Here is a 20,198-nt window from a genome sequence, read left to right as displayed (position 1 = left end):
AAGTTTTTTGGATATGTTTTCGAACCAGCAGCTAGAAGCATAGTCAAAATGACATTGGATCAGTGCCGACACCAGGGTTTTTCTAGATCTAAAATTGAGACAGTCACGGTGTCTATATAGAAACCACAATTTCTGGTTCACTTTTTTTATAATATTTTGGACAATTTGTTCTCCAGGTAGAAAGTTTTCCAATATAATACCAAAATATTTGACACACACCTGAGGCATAATTATATTACCGTAACACGAAACAGAAAATGAGCCTTCAGGTAATTTGGAAAGTTTCCTTTTGGGGCCAAACAAAATACTCTCTGTTTTTCCAAGATGTAAGGATAATTTGTTATCTGTTAGTCAATCGTGACATGACTCTAAGTTTTTCGATAGAAATTTTGAAATATTTTTTGGGTCTTTATGCGAGAAGATAATTGCACTGTCATCTGCGTACAGAAATAATTTGCATCCTGGGTCAATACTGATCCGCATGTCATTTACATAAATAAGAAAAAGAAGCGGTCCCAATAAACTCCCTTGGGGTACCCCGCATGTTATATTACAAATATCCGAGTTCACATTATTGATATTGACTAATTGTTTTCTGTTGGTAAGGTATGATGTGAACCACTCCACCGACTCAATGCCAATTACACCAAGTTTATCACACAAAATCCCATGGTCAACTGTATCAAAGGCCTTCTGTAGGTCTAGTAAAACCATTCCAGTGAAGAGACCTTTAGACGTCTGGGACTTTATGTGATCAACCAGGTGAATTAAACAGGAGTCAGTGGAATAGGATTTTCTACCTGTTATACCTTTTACTGATTAATACGGTGACCCGAAAGAAAGGTAAACGAGTCATTTTTACACTTCGTATACACAGTACACGTGCAAAACCTTTTGCGCGTAAATCAAGCACAATGCTACACTTCACTGAATTTTTCCCGAGGACAATATTACAAAGCAATAACGTCCTTATTTTTTCGGATGTTAACTGAAAAATCTTGGTAAATGTTTGTGTATTGCCACTGCCAGGTGTGACAGTGGGACCTTTTCTCAAATTTTTACGTGAATTTAGCGCCATTCTCAGAAGGTACTGGTGGGATCTTTCTCAAATTCTACTTGTAGATTCCCTATAGTCAATAGTTGTGTATATTTAATAATAGGGTTCATCTTTCAATCAAAGTGGCCGATTTTTTTATCGAGAATACTAGACAGGTATTTATCAAATTTCATATGCAGATTTTCCTAAGTTCCCATTAAGTACTGCGCTAGTATAAAGGTTAAATGATAACCTCACTTTGAAACAATAATGTTATATACAGCTGTATGACGGTTTGATCTAAAGTAACAATCATGGACATTTACTGTTTACATGACTCAATCCAAAAAATAAGAGAAAAGAAGAGCACAGCCCTTATATAGAACCAACAAACGATGGTACGATGGTGGGCACCAAGATTCCTCTGAGATCTCTTGATTAAATGTATCTTTACATACTTGATATTTCTAGTGATATTGTAGCAATATTAAGACGTGGGTTATATAGAGGTTACACAACGAGTGGTTGTTGAATTATGTATTTATTTAACTCGAGTTAGTTAATTTTCAAAAGTTACGAGCTTTAGCGAGTGTCTTTTGTAACTTTTGAAAATTAACTACCATATTCAACAACCATGAGTCGTGTGATCTGTTTCTACCACAATCTTAATCGGAATCAGCTGGAGTGTGACCTCATTGTTGACAAGGCTGGCGTAGTAATATAACCCATATGTAAAAAGTCACTCATTAAATGACTTTATTTCACAAATTTCATAATTTCAAAGTTATTCTTTCAGCAACAACTTCATGACAAAAATATAGTAGGTCCAAGTATTTAAATATTGAGAGTATGCAGTTTTTAATTAAATTAAATATAATTTAACTGCGGACTATATGCGCGTACTTAATCTGCTTCCCGCCAAGCGATGAAGACGAACTAGCCTAATCGCTGTCACTGTCCAAAACCATTGGCCTGGGACGTTTCTTAGTGACGGTTGAATGGTTGATGTTAATGGTGAATCTTCCACCATAGACAGGTCTCAAATAGTAAGAGAAATGCGTTCGACATTGCCGGACCACTAATTCCACATGTATGCTGGGGAACGGCGATTCTGTGTCCTTCGTTTAATGGCGTTTGAAGAACCGGCCTGTTGACCTGATCAGATCTAGAGATCGCCCTCTGCTGGTTGGTGAATTTGGTGTTAATTGTGGAATAGCTATTTATGCTCTGTATTTTTTCATGCCCAGAGATCTGGTAGAAACATAAAATAGCACACGTGTTATGAGCTATTGGCACGTGTTAGTGATGAAGTTTAAAATAGCTCGGTCATTTCTAATAGGCCTACAGCTGAAAATCAGTGATGATTTGGCTACTTAGCCTGCTTGGATTTATTTGGTGTATGGGTATTATTTGTCGTTGAATTGCAGGTAAGTTAGACACAAACAAATATTAAAAGTGTTCTAGAGTTCAATCGCTAATGCGCGATAGTTAATCTTGTGATGATACTTTTTTTTTTAAATAATGTACCTACATGATTTGATTGGGGGTAATCCTTTGTCATTGAGTTTCTGCAACATATATTTTCTGGCGCTGTGGTTTGTCAACCGTTTTCCCCGAGGAGTATCTCCCGACTCGCTCGTCAGACCTAATAACAGAATTAACAGTTTTATTTTAAATCTCGTGAAAGTATAGGCTAGAAATCCACAGGTGTACCGGGGATAGTTGTCAATAAAACGTGACTAATTTCTACTCCGTGTCATCATTTTAGTAGAAAATATACAATATTCGGTGATTATTTTACTATCGTATTGTGTGACTACACATATAGTCTAATGACAACTTAAACCAGCGATTGACCTACACATGATATTTACATACGTCACGAAACGTCGATACCAGGTGATTGGTCGATGGGGCCAAAACTCATTCAGTGTTGTGTGACGTAGGCAAAGTTTCTTGTAAGTCAATTAATAANAAAAAGGGGGGGGTTTTTTTTTTTTTTTTTTTTTTTTTTTTTTTTACACTGAATTGACGGCGTGTTTGTGTAGGTAAAACAACATTTTTTACTTTTTTTTTTTAAATATACCTGCATTTTCTGCCATTGTGGTCATAAATTTTCCAAGCTTGTTTATTCCAACTGGCTGACAATTAATTAAACCATTTGCTGGTCATCTAGGCCGCAGTAAGTAGGCGGACGACGGGCTATGTAGGCTTTATATGAGGCAACAGGACAGCGAGATGGGTTATCGGGGGTTACCCAGGCACGCGGAGGAACGGCTCTCACATTTTTAGGATTAGAACCCGGTCTAGTTTTCGTCTGACGTTCACGAAATTCAATATAATCATTATTTTCCGAATCCTTACATAATTGTACATCGCCCCATCGCATATCTCGATGTTCAGTAACACCGCGCATACCAAAATGAATAGTGTTTTGTAGCCAAATTGTTCGTAACAAACTTTCAGGGCTACTGGTTCCAGGTTGACGTGATTCATAAAGTTGATCAATATCTTTGTCTGAAATGGCATCGGCTCTCCTATCTGGATTGCCTTTCCCCTCACGTTTTAACTTCTTTTGTTTTGAACGGATTACCTCCATTACTTTTGAAAACTCAGAACTTGTAGCGATCTGTTTGCCGTAATCTTTTGTTTTCAAATACCGATCTATGCTGCATGCGATATTTCTAATAGATGCAGGTTCATATTCGTCACCCTTCTGATTTCGTACATTCATGAAAAAGATACAGGGTAGCTTGTTTAAATGTACCGGGGGTATTGTTTCTATCGGTCGTTTTTCTTTGAGAACATCTTGTAAAAAATCTTGTACTTTCCTCATGTCACCGTCCGGTTTTTTTTTGTATTTTTGTTCAACTCTGATGCAATAAAACCATCAATATCAAAATCGTCTAGTGAATCATTGTCAGACATTTCGCTAGAACTGCGGCGAATATTTGAAGCGGATGGGGATAGATATTTGACAGTTTCTGTTACTGTCATTGATTGACCAGTCGTTTCACAACCTGTAAACGATGGCGTGATAACGGGACGTAGGGAAAACGGAACATTTTCAGACACAGTGACAGTCCGTGTTAATGTTTCTCGACCTGGACACGACGATATTACGTCGAAACGATATCGCGCCTCTGTAGCGATTTTGCCTGAAACTGACTCAATTTCATAGCGATCAAATCCGAAATTATCATCTTCTTTTGATACTGCCTTAATCACCCCTTTTTCCCCATCTCATAACCTTACAAAGTCGCCGACATTTGCCCGAATAAGCCCGTCCTCGTCATGCAAAGCAGCCATGTTGACAGCAGACGACGTAAACAAACAGCACGTGGCACAAAGCGCGTGAAAAAGGTAGTCCCGGTCAAAGTTCATCTTCTCGGCCAATCAAAACTACTGAAAGTCATATACCACGTGTGGTATATAACTCATATTTTTTGAACAGTCTGCTTGTTTATACAATGATATGAGAGTGGAATAACACAGCGTATTGTGGTAGAAAAATTGCTTGTCCTTTCAATCATCAGAACTTTAATTGCACATATGGCTTCAAACGTTACCACTTCTTGAATAGTTGACATTGATTTGAAGAAAATTAAATGAAGATAACGTAAACAAATCATTAAAGACCTATTTACAACACTGACTAGTCTTACTACAATGATGAAATGATGGGTTCCTGATATTTTAGTGTTACTCAGAAAAAAGTTATATCATCATTGCTTTGTCAATGATTAGTTTCACGTTTTCAGGAAAATAGACAGCGACCCTTTCCAAGGTCAGATTGGTCAACACATCTGATTACTTATGCAGAAAGTAGTTCATAACTGTTGTACTGTCAGACATTTTGTCGTGGAATCACATTTTGTGTAACTGAATTAAGGACAAAAATGAAAGATAAATTTAAGTCAGTTTCTCTATGGTTTGTTGCAGCTGATTTTAGAAATGTAGGCATACACATATTTTTCCTGTAAGCTTGTGATATCCATGCATTCTGTGATAAGTGATTTGAAGACTTTTTGATATTAGGACATAATGATGTGCTATTGAAATAATTACAGCTGAGATACTGGTGTGAACTCACTTGCAATGCATAATACTGAATGTTGACACATTGTTTACTGTTTTTAATTTAGACGCTTATTTGACTACGTAAGTTTGCGACAGGTTTCGCTTGCCATATCATTATCAAAATTATAACCGATATTTTTTCTGTGTGAATGCTAAACAGTTTAGCTAAATCTTTTTTATTTTCTCTTGAAATATTCAGGCATGTATCCAGAGTAAAAGAATATGTAAAGCCGTGAAAACGGAATACATTGCATGTCTTCGGTCTTCCGTGACGTTGCGATGTGAAGTTCAACATGTAAATAATGCAGAATGGAAGCGCCTCAACGATACTAAGCCAGCAACATTTGAAAATAAACACGCTTTGCTCAAGATAGAATCAATGGACAAAGAATCCGAGGGAGAGTACTTCTGCCAAGCTTCGTTGAAGTTTTTTCGTTCAAAAAGTGATCCCATCACATTACGTAAGCATGCTTATTTAAGTTAGTTTCAAACATTTTAAACATTTTTTGAAATAAAGATTTATTTGGATATAAGTGAAATTTCTGTAATATAAGTGTAAAAATGTATACAAATCAGTACATTTAGCTATTTAAATCACCTGTAGTCCGTTGGCCGTCCGCCGTCCGTCCGTCCTTAAACAATTCTTGTTATTGCTCTTTCTCAGAAAGTTCTGGATGGATCTTTCTTTAATTTGATAGGTAAGTTCCCTTTGGGTTTTGGTTGTGTATGGTTACTATTGAGAGTAACTGGATAAAAACGAAATGGCCAACAGGCGGCCATTTTTGATTTTTACGTTGGATGTTTGTTATAGGTATATCTCAGGAAGCATCTCACTTTGAATGTTGCCTTTTATACAAAGCAGAATGAACTTGAGATCAAAAGAGACTTCAGGGTGCATTTACTGTTTACTTGACTCAATCAAACAGATAAGATAAGAGAAAAGAACGAACTGACATAGAATAACAAATGTGGTGTTATGGTGGGCGTCAAGATCCCTCTGGGATCTCTTGTTATTGAACTAAAGACATCATAAATGTAAGAATTAACAAAATAACATGGAAATATTAGATTGGAATAACATTTGTTCAATCATTCTAACTCCTGTCGTTGAGTGCTGTCAATCGTCCTTCTTGTGTCAATTGTTTTTACTTTAAACGACTTCTTCTGCATAACCAAAAATCATATGTTGATTTGGCCGGGAGAATGGTAGGGATGAATTTTGTTCAAACAAATTGCATACTCATTCATTGGTTGACCGGTTGGCGCGATGGATAGCGCATCGCCTTTCACTAAGACGGCCAGGATACACATTTCACTCATGATATTGAAAATATAGTTCGAGCAGAATGGGGTTATGAATGCTATTTTAATTCATTTAGATCAAATGCAAGGGGGGTAGCAATATTTTTTAATAATAATTTTGAAGTAAAGGTAATGCAGGAAAGAAGGGATTTGATTGGGAATTTTCTGGCTCTTGATTTGAAGATAGAAGGTAGAAAAGTAACTTTAATAACATTATATGGCCCTAACTCAGACAATCCAGCTTTTTATGAAAATTTAGCAGATACTACTAATGCATTTGGCAATGAATCTTATATAATATGTGGTGATTTTAATTTAATTGTGAACCCTAAATTTGACTATGATAAAAGCTATAAACATATGAACAACCCAAAAGCCAGAGATAAAGTAATTGAAATTATAGAAGAGTTGGGAATGGTAGATATATACAGAGAACAACATCCGGAGCACAAAAGATACACTTGGAGAAGTAACCCTGTTAAACAAGCTCGTTTAGATTTCTTTCTTATTTCAGACAGCTTATTACCAAGTATTCATTATTCAAATATCGAGCCAGGCTATAGAACTGATCATTCGCTTCCTATTATTGCTTTAAAATTTAATGAATTTAAGAAAGGTAAAGAATTATGGAAATTTAATAATTCACTCTTGTATGACTTAGACTACCTAGAACTTATTAATAAAATTATTTTAGACATTAAAAGACAATATGCCCTCCCAGTGTATCTTTTAGAAAACATCAATAATATTCCTGATTCTGATATACAATTCATAATAAGTGATCAACTTTTTTTAGAAACACTTTTAATTGAAATTCGAGGTAAAAACATTTCCCACTCTTCATATAAGAAAAAACAACAGAATTTAAATGAAAATAATCTTACAAATACTATACGTAAACTAGAAGATAGTAGTGATGTTGATATAGATAAAGTGAATGAAAAAAAAACAGGAATTACAAAATATCAGATTACATAAATTAAAAGGTAGTATAATTCGATCTAGAGCTAAATGGGTAGAAGAAGGGTAGAACACTTTTTTTTTTAACCTAGAAAACAGAAATTACACCTCAAAGTTAATACCGATGATAGAGAAAGACAATGGCGATAAAATAACAAAGCAGGTAGAAATTCTTGATGAGGTAAGAATTTTTTATGAAAAATTGTATACAATTGATAATGATATAGAAGATGTTCATATAGATGATTTTTTAAAAGATATTGATATTCCAAAATTAAGTAATATAGAATCTAACAAACTAGAAGGTATAATTACTCTTAATGAAGCTTCAAATACTTTAAAAACTATGAAAAAAATAAAAGCCCAGGCTCTGATGGGTATACAGTAGAATTTTTTAAATGCTTTTGGAAACAACTAGGTACTTTTATAGTCAAATCAATTAATTTTGGGTTCAATCAGGGTCAATTATCAATCACACAAAGACAGGGCATAATTACATGTATACCTAAGGGAGATAAGCCTCGACAATATCTTAAAAATTGGAGACCAATTTCTTTACTTAATATTATTTATAAAATTGCATCAGGATCAATAGCTAGCAGAATAAAAACAGTTTTAAATAAAATTATTAATACAGATCAAACAGGATTTATTGCAGGGCGCTATATTGGGGAAAACACTCGAATTGTATACGATATCATGCAATATGCGGAAGATAGGAATATACCTGGAATGTTGTTAATCATTGATTTTGAAAAAGCTTTTGACTCTGTTTCTTGGAAGTTTATTGATGAAGTTCTGGATTATTTTAATTTTGGGGAAGATATAAAAAAGTGGGTCAAAATTCTACAAAAAAAGTCAAGTTCAGCTATTAATCAAGGGGGAAATTTGTCTCCATTTTTCGAAATTGAAAGAGGCTGTAGGCAGGGGGACCCCATCGCACCATATATATTTATAATGTGTGCTGAAATTTTAGCCATTAGAATAAGGAACAATAAAAATATAAAAGGTATTGATATTGATAATAGTCCTATTTTACTGTCTCAATATGCAGATGACACTTCACTGATTTTAGATGGAACAGAGAAATCACTAAAAGAATCAATTGATGAACTAAAAACTTTTGCAAAAATATCTGGATTAAAAATAAATGTTTCTAAAACACAGGCTATTTGGATTGGGAGTAAAAAATATAGTGATGAAGTTGTGTACCCTGAATTGAATATACAGTGGGGAAATCAAAAATTTATACTTTTAGGCATTGAGTTTCATGTTGACCTTCACCGAATACCTAAACTGAATTATGATAAAAAACTAGTTAAGATAAAGGCCCTTATTAGAACTTGGGAAAGAAGAATTTTGACACCAATAGGTAGAATCCATATTATAAAGGCACTATTAATTTCTCAGTTTAATCATCTCTTTATCTCTTTACCAAACCCAGATGAGAATTTCCTGAAAAAATTAAACACAGAACTGTACTGTTTTTTTTATGGAAAAGTAAAATAGATAAAGTGAAAAGAGATATAACTGTTAAAAAATACATTGACGGAGGTCTAAAAATGTTACATGTAAAGTCTTTCATTGAATCTCTAAAGTTAACATGGTTAAGGAGACTCTATACAAGTCCAAGTAAATGGCAAACTATTCTAAGAACTTCTGTTGATGATCATATTTTGGCTAACTGTGGAACTGAGTATATTTCAATATGTCACAATAATTGTAAGAATTTATTTTGGAAAGATGTTTTTGAAGCATGGATAAACTTATCAAATAAACACACTTCATATCAATCTCCAGATAAATTGGCCAAAACACCAATATGGTATAATAATGTAATCATAATAGATAATCAGAGTATTTTTTATCGGGATTGGTACAATAAAGGAATCATTATTATTAGCGATTTAATCAATAAAGACACTAATTCGTTTTACTCTTTTAGGAATTTAAACAGTTCTTTGGTATAAATACAAACTTTCTTAATTACTAAGGACTTATTTCAGCTATTCGAAAACATATACAGAAACAAGATTTACCATGTCCTATCTATCCTTTCATACCAATTAATCTAGAAATACTTTTCCGCAGTAAAAAAGGGACACAAGATTTTTATTATTTACTCAATAAAAATAATACAATATCAACTGGAAGAAAAAAATGGGATGAATTTTTTAATTTTGATAATAAAACATGGAAAAAAATATATAAAATGCCTTTTCATATAACCAAAAATTCAAAATTACAGTGGCTTCAATACAGAATCAATCAACACATTTTGACAACAAACTTATTCTTATTTAAGGCTGGAATAGCTGATAGTCCTTATTGTAACTCATGTAAAACTGATATTGAAACAATAGAACATACCCTATGGGAATGTGATAAGGTGCAGGTTATGTTACAAAATTTTGAGTTTTTATTAGATGCCTTAATGATCCCTTTTGCTTACAATAAGGAGACTTTTATCTTTGAACTATATAATCAAGATGGAATAAGAACACCAATAGACAGTACAATTATTTTGATTATGAAACAATATATTTATTCAGCAAGATGCCTACAAACCAATTTATCTATAAATGGTCTTAAAAAAGCTATCAAGGACAACTATATTACACAAAAATACATTGCAACAGGTAAGGATGACAAATATAATAACACTTTTAAAAATAATTGGAAAAAATGGCAAAAGTTAATAAATATCTCCTGAATCTTCAATTTGCTGAACTTTATTTTAAGAATACTGTTTACAGTTATAATATGTAATATTATGGGACACTAGTATATGAGTTGTTTTGTATCCATTTTCCCTATCTAAAGACATCAAAATATTCTGTTTAGCTATTACTATACATATATTGACATTTGCAGCTGACAACACATGCTCTTTACTCCCTCCTGTTTTCATATGCTAGTTATACATATAGATATATACAATGTAGATATTTACTACTGATTGCCTGACATCTCTCTCTCTCTCTCTCTTTCTCTCTCTCTCTCTCTCTCTCTCTCTCTCTCTCTGTTTTGCCCTTGTCTTTTTTTCATCCTCTGTCTAATTTTCTTTTTATTAACCTTTCCTTTTTCTGCTTTCCTTATACAAATGCAATGTAAATGTAAATATTGGAAAAATGTATTAAAATGACAATCGATAATTGTGTGTGTGAAAGTGGAAGCGAGATTAGTGTGTGTGAGATTTTCAGCTATTACAAATGTACTTTGCATTGTATAAAAAAAAAATCTGAAAAATTAAACAAATACAAAAAAAAAAGAATACCAATTTTAGAACAAAGTAAACGGACGTGTACGAAATTCAACTCAATTTAATTCAATGTCTGTATAAACTGTTCACTTTTTCGTTGACACTGTTTGACAGTCAGTAACAGTGTGCAATCACAATAAAACCCTAACGAAAACTTTAGATACATGGTCTTCAGCTAAATATAAGTCTGCATCAAGACCTTCCCGGGAAGGGCGCGCAGAGAAGGAAAGAGTGTGTTGGATCCCAGAATTTTCTGATAGCACTTGGGTACATCATATTTGTTGAAAATATACAAAAGGGAAACATCATATTATGTTTTGCTTGACTGCAGTGCTGTATTATTTAGACTGTATGCCACATCAATGCAATTCAATGCTTTAATGTACCATTTTGGAGTACTTTTTTATTTATTTTTATATTTTCAAAATTTTATGACACAAACATATATATAAATATACATACAATGTACATGAGCGTCTAGAATCGCCTTTGAATAATTATATACTGTTCAAAATATTCTATCAAGTGTCAGTATTCGTCTTACATTATATATTAACAAATTAGTAAAGATTCACATTCTGATTTGAAAAAAATAAACTTCCGAATATTCTTGTCCGTACTCTATTCTAATTAAAATTGTATTATAATCCAGTGTCTGATTTCCGGTTAGAGTCACGATGGTGAACAGACTTCGATTCGCACAAACGTTATTATATTATTATTATATATTTTATCTTATTATATTTGGAGTACTTAATGTCATAGAAATTAAAATCTGCTGAATAAAATTCAGCATATTAGTTAAAAAAAAAAAAAAAAAAGACAGCCAGGGTTTGATTTTCGGATAGGAGGTGAAAAGGTATTTGGTCACCTGCCCGACCACATGGGTTTTATCCTAGTTTTATGTTTCCTCCCATATTAAGACCATATCCGCACTTCTACCTGGGTCAACAAGAGTGATAAATATAAGTTTAAACAAGTTTTTCATAATTGTTGTAAAACAAAGTTTGTTCAAATAATAAGCCTTCATCCACTTACAAGGTTAGAAATGACTTCTTACATAAAACTAGAATCGTCGAGTTATATATATAACCTCTGCCTGCGCCGAGAACTTGAGAAATAGTTCTTTTGAGGAATCTTTTAAATGAACAATGCTAAGTATCTTTCTTAGGCCATACATGTAGGTCACAGTGACATACATGTAGTTCTTGCACGCCGCACTCCGTGAGCCACGACGTACTATCATTCCAAATCTAATTACTCAAGGTAAAAAAAAGTATAGAAAATATGCCCTAGACAAATGTTTGTTTCAAAGGACACGCTCTAAGGTCAAATAATAGGTCACAGTGACCTACGTTTTATATTTGACACCTCACCATCCCAAGATTTACTTGCACACCAAATCTAACTACTAAAAGGAAACAAGTCTAGAAGAAATGTCCAATACACAATCATTTTTTTTCAGAGACCTACTTTTTGTGCTTGACACTCTGGTATCGCAAAATGTACCTAAGCTGTTTACTCCGGATGAAATAGTACAGAAGATATGCCCCTGACAATATTTTGGCTAACTTTCGTAAAAAGTCTTTCGGAAAAAGACAGATTTTTGCACTTATTCAAAACTAATAATTTCTCAAAAACCTTGGTCCAGATTATTTTTGGACACAGAAAAAAGGGTGTTGCCCGGGCAATTAGGGCAACGTCCCTGGGTCCGCCACTGTCTCCAATAATAATGCCCAGATCAAAATATTACTCGCAGGTTAACAACTTAAATATGTGCTTATTACATTAGTGAAGTTTCATGAAATTGTGCTGAAAATTGTAAGAGTATATCCATACAGACAAATAGACAGATAAGGCTACATGGGTTAACAAGAAGTAAGATTGTGAAGACATTTTACTAGTGACCTGCTGGGATAAAGGACTATCGATTTTGTTCAATCAAATAAGCTGAACATTTTCTCAAGGGTAAAATTTGCTATAAATAGTTTGTTGGCTACCATGTCCTATGATTAAAATGAAAAAGAAAAGGAAATGTGAAGAATCATGCTGACATTTTGAAAAAAATGGCCGTAATGTACGGGCATTTGATTGGTTGAAAGCTGAAATTGTCGTAAAGTAAATTTGCATACATATTCTTCTGGAGATGTCACTTCAAAATCAGGCCTGCCATTTTAATTCTAACTCATTGATGGCCTCTTTGCCGTCTTGTTGGTCGAAATTATATTGTAGTAAAAGTGGTCCTGTTGTAAAAGATAGAACAACTCCTCTGGGTTATGTTCACTGTCAGTTAATTCATCGAGTGTATGGCAAGCCAAAAACCAAAAGAACACTGCAACATGTACAAAGTACAAGCTATAGACATACAAAATCACATTTAACATTTACAAATGCAAGGAAAATAACTCTTACACGATTACATAATTATGACCCTAACAAATCTAGTATTAACGATAATGCGATACAAATCACAATTACAACTTTTACGAAATACAATCGAACTCAAGATTTGACTCAACACGAAGTTACCGGACAATATACTAAATTTACAGATAGCAATCTCGCGTCATGTACCTTCTCAAATCAATACTATATATATACTTTTATATAAACAACACTATATCATACCTGGGTGTGGCACAAGGCCTTGGCTACCACCTATATGTACGACGTCTTCTCGAATCATATGCGATATACTGTAATTTATTTTTTGATATAAAAAGATACATTAATCATATCTGATTTCTTAATAAATACATCTTTTATACTTAAATTAGATCCAAATAGAATTATCACTCAAATAAAACACATAATATATGTTTATAAATACGTTGAGTATAACACAAAGACAAAGAAACACTTACACCGTCACATATGAGTCCTCAAAAGGTACTAGCGTGTTTTATTAGCCCATAAAGAAACACGCGCCAAAGAACTACTGACCAATGAACAACTGTATGGTATACCAATGTATCAACATACGTAACGAGCAGAACACCACAATTCCACCTGTAGACATAACATCACAGCATAGAATACAACACGCGGACGCAGAAGTTACATTACTCGGAGTACGAAATATAAACATGGACAGTCGGGGTGCTACGGACTGACTTAGTAAACAAACATACATAAAAGCAAACACATTAATTGTTGCAATATGTTGTTTTATTTCATGCAAATGCCTATTTTTTGCATCAAGGACTTTCCCGCAACTTGCGTTTCTTGATTGAACAAGACAGTTGTCTATGCCTCGACTATGATTAGCCAACATCTCAATCTCAATATCGTTCAATTTTGATTTTTAGTATGTTCTAGCACTGCGTAATCCACGTTGACTTCCGTTTGCATCATTAACGAATACAAGTGAAGGTTTGGGGACTCTGTAAAGGCCACTGAAGTACGATTAATTTTGTTTATTTTAGGCATTCTAGAGCCGATACCACGACTAGAGTTTGAAGACGACAGAGTTAAACTCCCTTGGAATACAACACAAGCCAAATCGTATAAATGGACATACATCGGAGAAGGTAATGGCCCAGATAAAGACCTCGCAGACGTGGACGTGGACGTGGACGTGGATGATCAAAATACATGCACACTCACAATTAAAAACTACAAAAAAACCGACACTGGCACATACATATGCAGAGATAAGGAGACGGACGAACAACTGGCAGCGTACAGTCTGAGTAAGTATTTTACTATTGACGTTACCTTTGTCATATAGAAGCCATCGGTAAATATTGGCAAAGTTCAATATACATGAGCACATTCAGTATTACTATCTTTTCTTGTTACTGATTAAAGAGGTGGCCTTGGTGACCAAAATATGCTCTCTGCCAATATATACATTGTTTTCAAGCATGAACTCCGATAATTGTAGTCAACTTATGTAGCAAACTACTAAAGTAGTTAACTTCTTTCAAATGCTTTTCTATCTAAAAAAATAAATTGTGATAGATCGAAAATATGATCGAAGGCAAGGGAACTATAATTTTGAAAACTAATGTCGCAAAACAAGTCGGTTACGAACTTAAGATCAATTTTGGAAAAAAATGTAAGAACTACAGATACAAATATTATTAAATGTTTGTCGTTGTGTTGTCGGATTCTATCAATCCGATATGCAACTTGTATCTTTCACACTTGACAGGTATCTATCTGTCACAGTGTGAAGATTAGATTGGTGTATAGCTTGATTTATATTACCACAAAATATATATTCTCTTTGTGTAGACCATCTATTTCCGTTTCAGTTTTGAAAAAAAATCATGCATAGTTTTCATTCGAAAACCATATACATTTGTAAAACAATATACCTCCATCCAATCTGCAGTTTTGAGTTTAGACTGAAGTTCACTAAAAGTGTATTACATGTAAATTATGACTTTAAGTGTAAATATGTAGTGCACTAGACCAACTGTAGTGTTGACTAGTTTTGTCTACCTGTTTCCCCCTAATACCGGTTCATGGTTTGCATGGCTTAACTATAATGTAGATGTCGAACACTTTAGTTTTGTGTACAAGTATATATACCGGGGGGATATATTCTTGAAACTAAATCAATCGCAAAATGTACATGTACCATGTTTATTGATTGCTCTGTTTTTCTGATAAAGTATGATAATTTTATTTATTTTATTTTGACACATGTGAGGCTATCATGGTTAGATTAAATGCAGAAACAATGGTTGCTTTGATATTCCAGTGATAATCCCAGTACATGTACAAGTATTTTCCTAAAATATGTTTCAGAAACGAAGTACAACGTGATAGGTAAGTAATTCTGCAAGTTTTTTCCAACAATATATATTCTCGTCAGTCATAACGGTCTAATGAAGATTGACTTTGAATCTGAACAAACAGATCCATGTGTATGACTGATATAAATATGTAATCAAAGAAGTGAAAGCAACAGTGCAGTCAAAGAAATTTGTCATGTTTTTCGAGGCACTTCACCTGTTATCAGGATATCCACATGAAACAAATACATGAAACAAAATATAAAAACGGACAAAATATGTTCTACTGATTCTTATATGCTGACTTGGAGGCATTATATAATGAAAACATTTTTTTTATGTGAATTAAGGTAACTTAATAGATAGATATCATAAGTGTGGGTGGCTTAATCCTGAACGCAATTTGATTTATCAGTCGGGATAGTATCATCACAATTATTTAAAAGTTTGTGCAGATTGAAAAGTTCTTTCTATAGATAAATTGTTTTCCACTGAAGTAGCAATTTCATTGTGTGTACATTAAGTTAAGGGATTCTATCTGTCTGTGTCGAAAAAGTCCATTCGTCTTCCGAACTGTTACATAATAACTTCAGTGAATGTTTTCCGAAGTTTTAATTTGACGTATAAAAATCATACAATATATAAAGACTTACATGTAAGTAATACAAGGACTCTAGTGGCGCGGCGTCTGTCAGTCCATCAACTGTTCCTTTCATAGTAATTAATGTTTAATATCTTTCAGTTTGATTTGAGTGTTTTTAATCAAATTTGGACCAGAGCATCTTCGGGCATGGAGACTCAATTTTGTATAAACGAAGAGTTTGGGCCGACCCTGAGGCAAAGTAGTGGGGCCAAATTGGGGGAACAGAGTTTTAAATCCTTCTCCTTCTGTTTAAACTGATTTGGACCAGAGCATCCTTGGGCAAAGGGAACATAATTTTGTATAAAAGGAAAGTGTGGTCCTCCAAGGGCAGTGGGATTGGTTTCCAATAGGAGGGTCAGAGTAATACATGTTTGATATCCTTCTATTTTCAGTTTGATTTGAGGGATTTGAACTAAATGGGCACTCAATTTTGTATAAACAGCCCCTGGGGGCGGGGCCCAATAGGGGAACATTGTAATAAATGTTTGATATCTTTCCCCTTTGGCTTGATTTGAGGGATTTCAAACTAATTTGGACCAGAGCATCATTAGGTAAAGGATACTCAACCTTCAGGGCAGAGGGGCGGGACCCAGTAGGGGAACTTGGGGAAAATCTTTAAAAGTCTTTTCCTTCGGTTTGTTTGGGGGGTTTTAACCAAATTGGGTCCAGAGCATACATAGGCAAATATGACTCAATTTTGTATAATCGAAGGTTGTGCCCCCAACCCTATTAACATGGGGCAATTTAGAAGTTCAAACATATTTAACCTTGAAAGTAGGTTAAGGTCATTCACATTAACGAACTTGATTACTCTTCTTTTTGAGCAGATTATTTGCAAAATATCACCCTACTATTCATTTTGGTTATTCAAAATCTGTTTTTAACAAAGTTGACCTCTGTGACCTTGAATGTAAGTCAAATCATTATTTTGATCAGACTGCATTTTACAAGCCAAATAGCATCACCCTGAGCTTTTCGGTTATTCAGAAGAGGTTGTTTACACATTTCAACATATGTATTCCCTGTAGCCTTGAAAAAAGGCAAAGGGCATTGATCCCTTGGTCTTTTCGTTATTCAGAAGGAGTTGTTTAAAAAAAAAAATTAAGAAAATTGACCCCTGTGACCTTAAATATGGGTGAAGGTCATTCATTTGAACAAACTTGGTAACCCTTTATCGCAGCAAGTTACCGATCAGTTGTCATCACCCAGGTACAATTCGTTATTCAAAAAAAAGTTGTTTAAAGCCGTTTTAAAACATTTGACTCCTGTGACCCTGAATATGGGTGAAAGTCATTCATTTGAACAAACTTGTACATGTAGCCCTTCATCCAATCATGCAACAGGACAAATATTATCACCCTTTTGGTTATTCAGAAGATGTATAAAGCTTGTTTAAGACATTTGATCCTGTGATTGAATAAGGGTGAAGGTCATTCATTTGAAAACAACTGGATCGCCCTTTATCCGAGCATGCTACTAGCCAAATATCACTATCCTATCCCTTTTGGTTATATAGAAGAAGTTGTTTTTGAGTTTTTAACATATTTGATACTTGTGACCTTGAATATGAGTTAAAGTCATTCATTTAATAAAACTTGGTAGCCTTCATCCCATGTAACTGGCCAAATATCATCACCCTGTTCCTTTTGGTTATTTAAAAGAAGTTGTTTAAATACTTAAACATATTTTACCTCTGTGGATTTGAAAATTGGTGAAAGTCTTTCATTTGAACAAATTTGCTAGCCCTTTTTCCAAGTATGATTCTGGCCAGGAATCACCCTTGGTCTATTGGTTTTTGAGAAGAAGTTGTTAAAAGAAAAACATTGACACCGGACGGCCGGATGGACGACGGACACTGCGCCATGGCATCACCTCGCTTTTAATCTGTGAACGGTATAATGTTAAAACTACTGTTTTTCCTTTTCAGTTGATTTGGAGTATCTGCACGAACCTGTAGATGAAGAGTTTAGAAACAAACTCATTGACAACACAGAGCGGTTACTCCAAACACTACCTTCCCATGTAGTGAAGATCCAAACACCAGAACAACGTTCAAAAGACACCTCTCATCGGTCATATAAAATGGAAGTTGTCGCATATTTTACCCAACAGAGAAATACAGCTGAATTAAAAACAATGGAAAATCGTGAGTCCCAATATGCAAATAATGAAAAACATGTAGGTCAACACAATTTATTATTTCTAATCACGTAAATATAAAACAATATAATAAATGTTATATAGCAACAAATATATATCAGTAATTTCATTATTGATACCAATACCTTTAATTCGTGGAATCATATTGCACTTAACAACGATGTTTTCCAGTTTAAGCAGTAGATTTTACCGTGAATTCGCTTCCAAATATTTAACCAATTTTGAAATATCACTGTTTTATTTCAGGTGATAAAGCAGGTGTTTGCATCTTGTTTCTCAACGATAACATTTCTATCCCAAATATATCCTTCAGTAAGAAACACATCGCCATTAGTTTTAGAACATATCCTAACAATGTGAAATGCTCTTTCTATGATGAATGTCACAAGAATTATTGGAACCAACTCTTAATGGAATGTACGGGTAACAGACAAGATTCTGGTACTGCAAAAGACAAAAAACAAGGGTCTGCAACTGCGGAAATCGAACAAGAGTCTGAATTTGCAGAAACAAGGTAAACGTCTGAAGTTACAGATAACGATCAAGGGACAGAGGGTTAATAGTAATAATAACAAGCCAGTAGAATTATGTTTCACATAATTGTTTTCCTTTGTAAGAAAACATGCAGGATTAGAAATAAAAAAACAACCAAATGAAAGTCTTGACATTGACATTGACATCTCAACATAAACAAGATAAGCAATTCTTGCACCTCAGACATACCCCATACTGAATTATTCGATCTCGTCCGTTCTGTCTGGTTCCTTTTCGTGATATTTCGCGGAGTTTTTACTCTGCGAAGTATTTATCCGCGCGTTAACGGCTTGAAATTGACAATCTGCATTATAAATATTCTGTTTTGTCATCTTAATTGTTATGACGGACACAATTTTGACGTAGCTTTGGAAGTGTAGAAGCCATTTTTATTTAAGTCCCTAGATAGTATACCTATAGTCTTTAGCAAAATTCAATAGCTATTTTTATACGCCCATCAAATTTGACGATAGTATTATGGTATGGCGTCGTCTGTCCGTCCGTCCGGCGTAAAATTTTGTACGTCCGGCAATTTCCTCCTACATTTTCGACCGATCTCTTTGAAACTTGGTATACATTATAATCATGATATGAAGTTGTGTCTCCCTTAAAAGAATTTTGATTTGATCATTTTTGCAAAAGCAATTGCCCTTTGTTCATTTCAGTATTTTATTTTTTTGTCCGGAGATTTTCTATTACATTTTTTATAGCATGTCAGCTAACCACTGTTAGAATGGTGCAGATCTTATTTCAATGTAAGAAAGTATATAACACTATATGGCATTCGACGGGCGTATATTGTTCCGCCCGCGGTACTCTTGTGTCAAATTAAAAGGTGCAAAAAAAAATCAATTACCTCAGTCAAGGGCTAAGACTCTGAAACATAATCCCTGAATCGACTGAAATTACCCGATCTCGCTCACTTACCAGTAATACATTTTATTAGACTTAAGATAATGACATTTTGATTTAAATGTATTAAAACTGAAGGAGAAGGTTATCAAGAAACAAACTTATTTACATAATTGTTTGGCGAGAGAAAAAAAACTCTCCACACAGTTCTTCTGTCGATAAATCGGCGCTTCAATAATGTTTCTGGTTCACATAATGTTTCATTTCTGTCCTGTAGACTCCTGTAGGCTTTTGCACTGTAGGGTTTTAAGATTGAAATAATGTTTTTACAATAGAAAGAATATTTAGTTAGTCATCGCAATAGCAAAAAAAAATGTGTATCCATTTTTAGCTCACCTGCGCCAAGGTCAAGTAATCTTATGCCATGACGACGCGTCCGTCGTCCGTCCATCAACTTTTCCTTTATAACACTACTAGTTCTGAACGGCCCAGTAGATTTTGACTAAATTTGGTCTGGAGCATCCTTGGGCCAGGGGCACTCATTTTTGTATAACCGGTGGGTGTGGCCCCTTGGGACAGAGGAGAAGGGCCCAATATGGGAAATAGAGAATAAACTTTTAAAAT

General features: G+C 34.2%; 1 protein-coding gene across 1 annotated transcript in view; it reads left to right on the top strand.

Annotated features, from left to right (window-relative positions):
• The window catches only part of LOC110441263, a 23,837-nt gene extending 4,552 nt beyond the window's left edge, over positions 1 to 19,285 (top strand). The window contains exons 3-7 of the mRNA XM_021484372.1: positions 5,316 to 5,577; positions 14,066 to 14,332; positions 15,399 to 15,419; positions 17,956 to 18,174; positions 18,435 to 19,285. Coding sequence (XP_021340047.1) covers positions 5,316 to 5,577; positions 14,066 to 14,332; positions 15,399 to 15,419; positions 17,956 to 18,174; positions 18,435 to 18,706 — 1,041 coding nt within the window. The 3' untranslated portion in view covers positions 18,707 to 19,285. The remainder of the gene's footprint in view (positions 1 to 5,315; positions 5,578 to 14,065; positions 14,333 to 15,398; positions 15,420 to 17,955; positions 18,175 to 18,434) is intronic.
• The last annotated feature ends 913 nt before the right edge of the window (positions 19,286 to 20,198 follow it).

The sequence above is a fragment of the Mizuhopecten yessoensis genome, unplaced genomic scaffold (assembly GCF_002113885.1).
Source record: "Mizuhopecten yessoensis strain PY_sf001 unplaced genomic scaffold, ASM211388v2 scaffold715799, whole genome shotgun sequence".
Taxonomy (NCBI): domain Eukaryota; kingdom Metazoa; phylum Mollusca; class Bivalvia; order Pectinida; family Pectinidae; genus Mizuhopecten; species Mizuhopecten yessoensis.
This window is presented reverse-complemented; position numbering and strand designations above follow the sequence as displayed.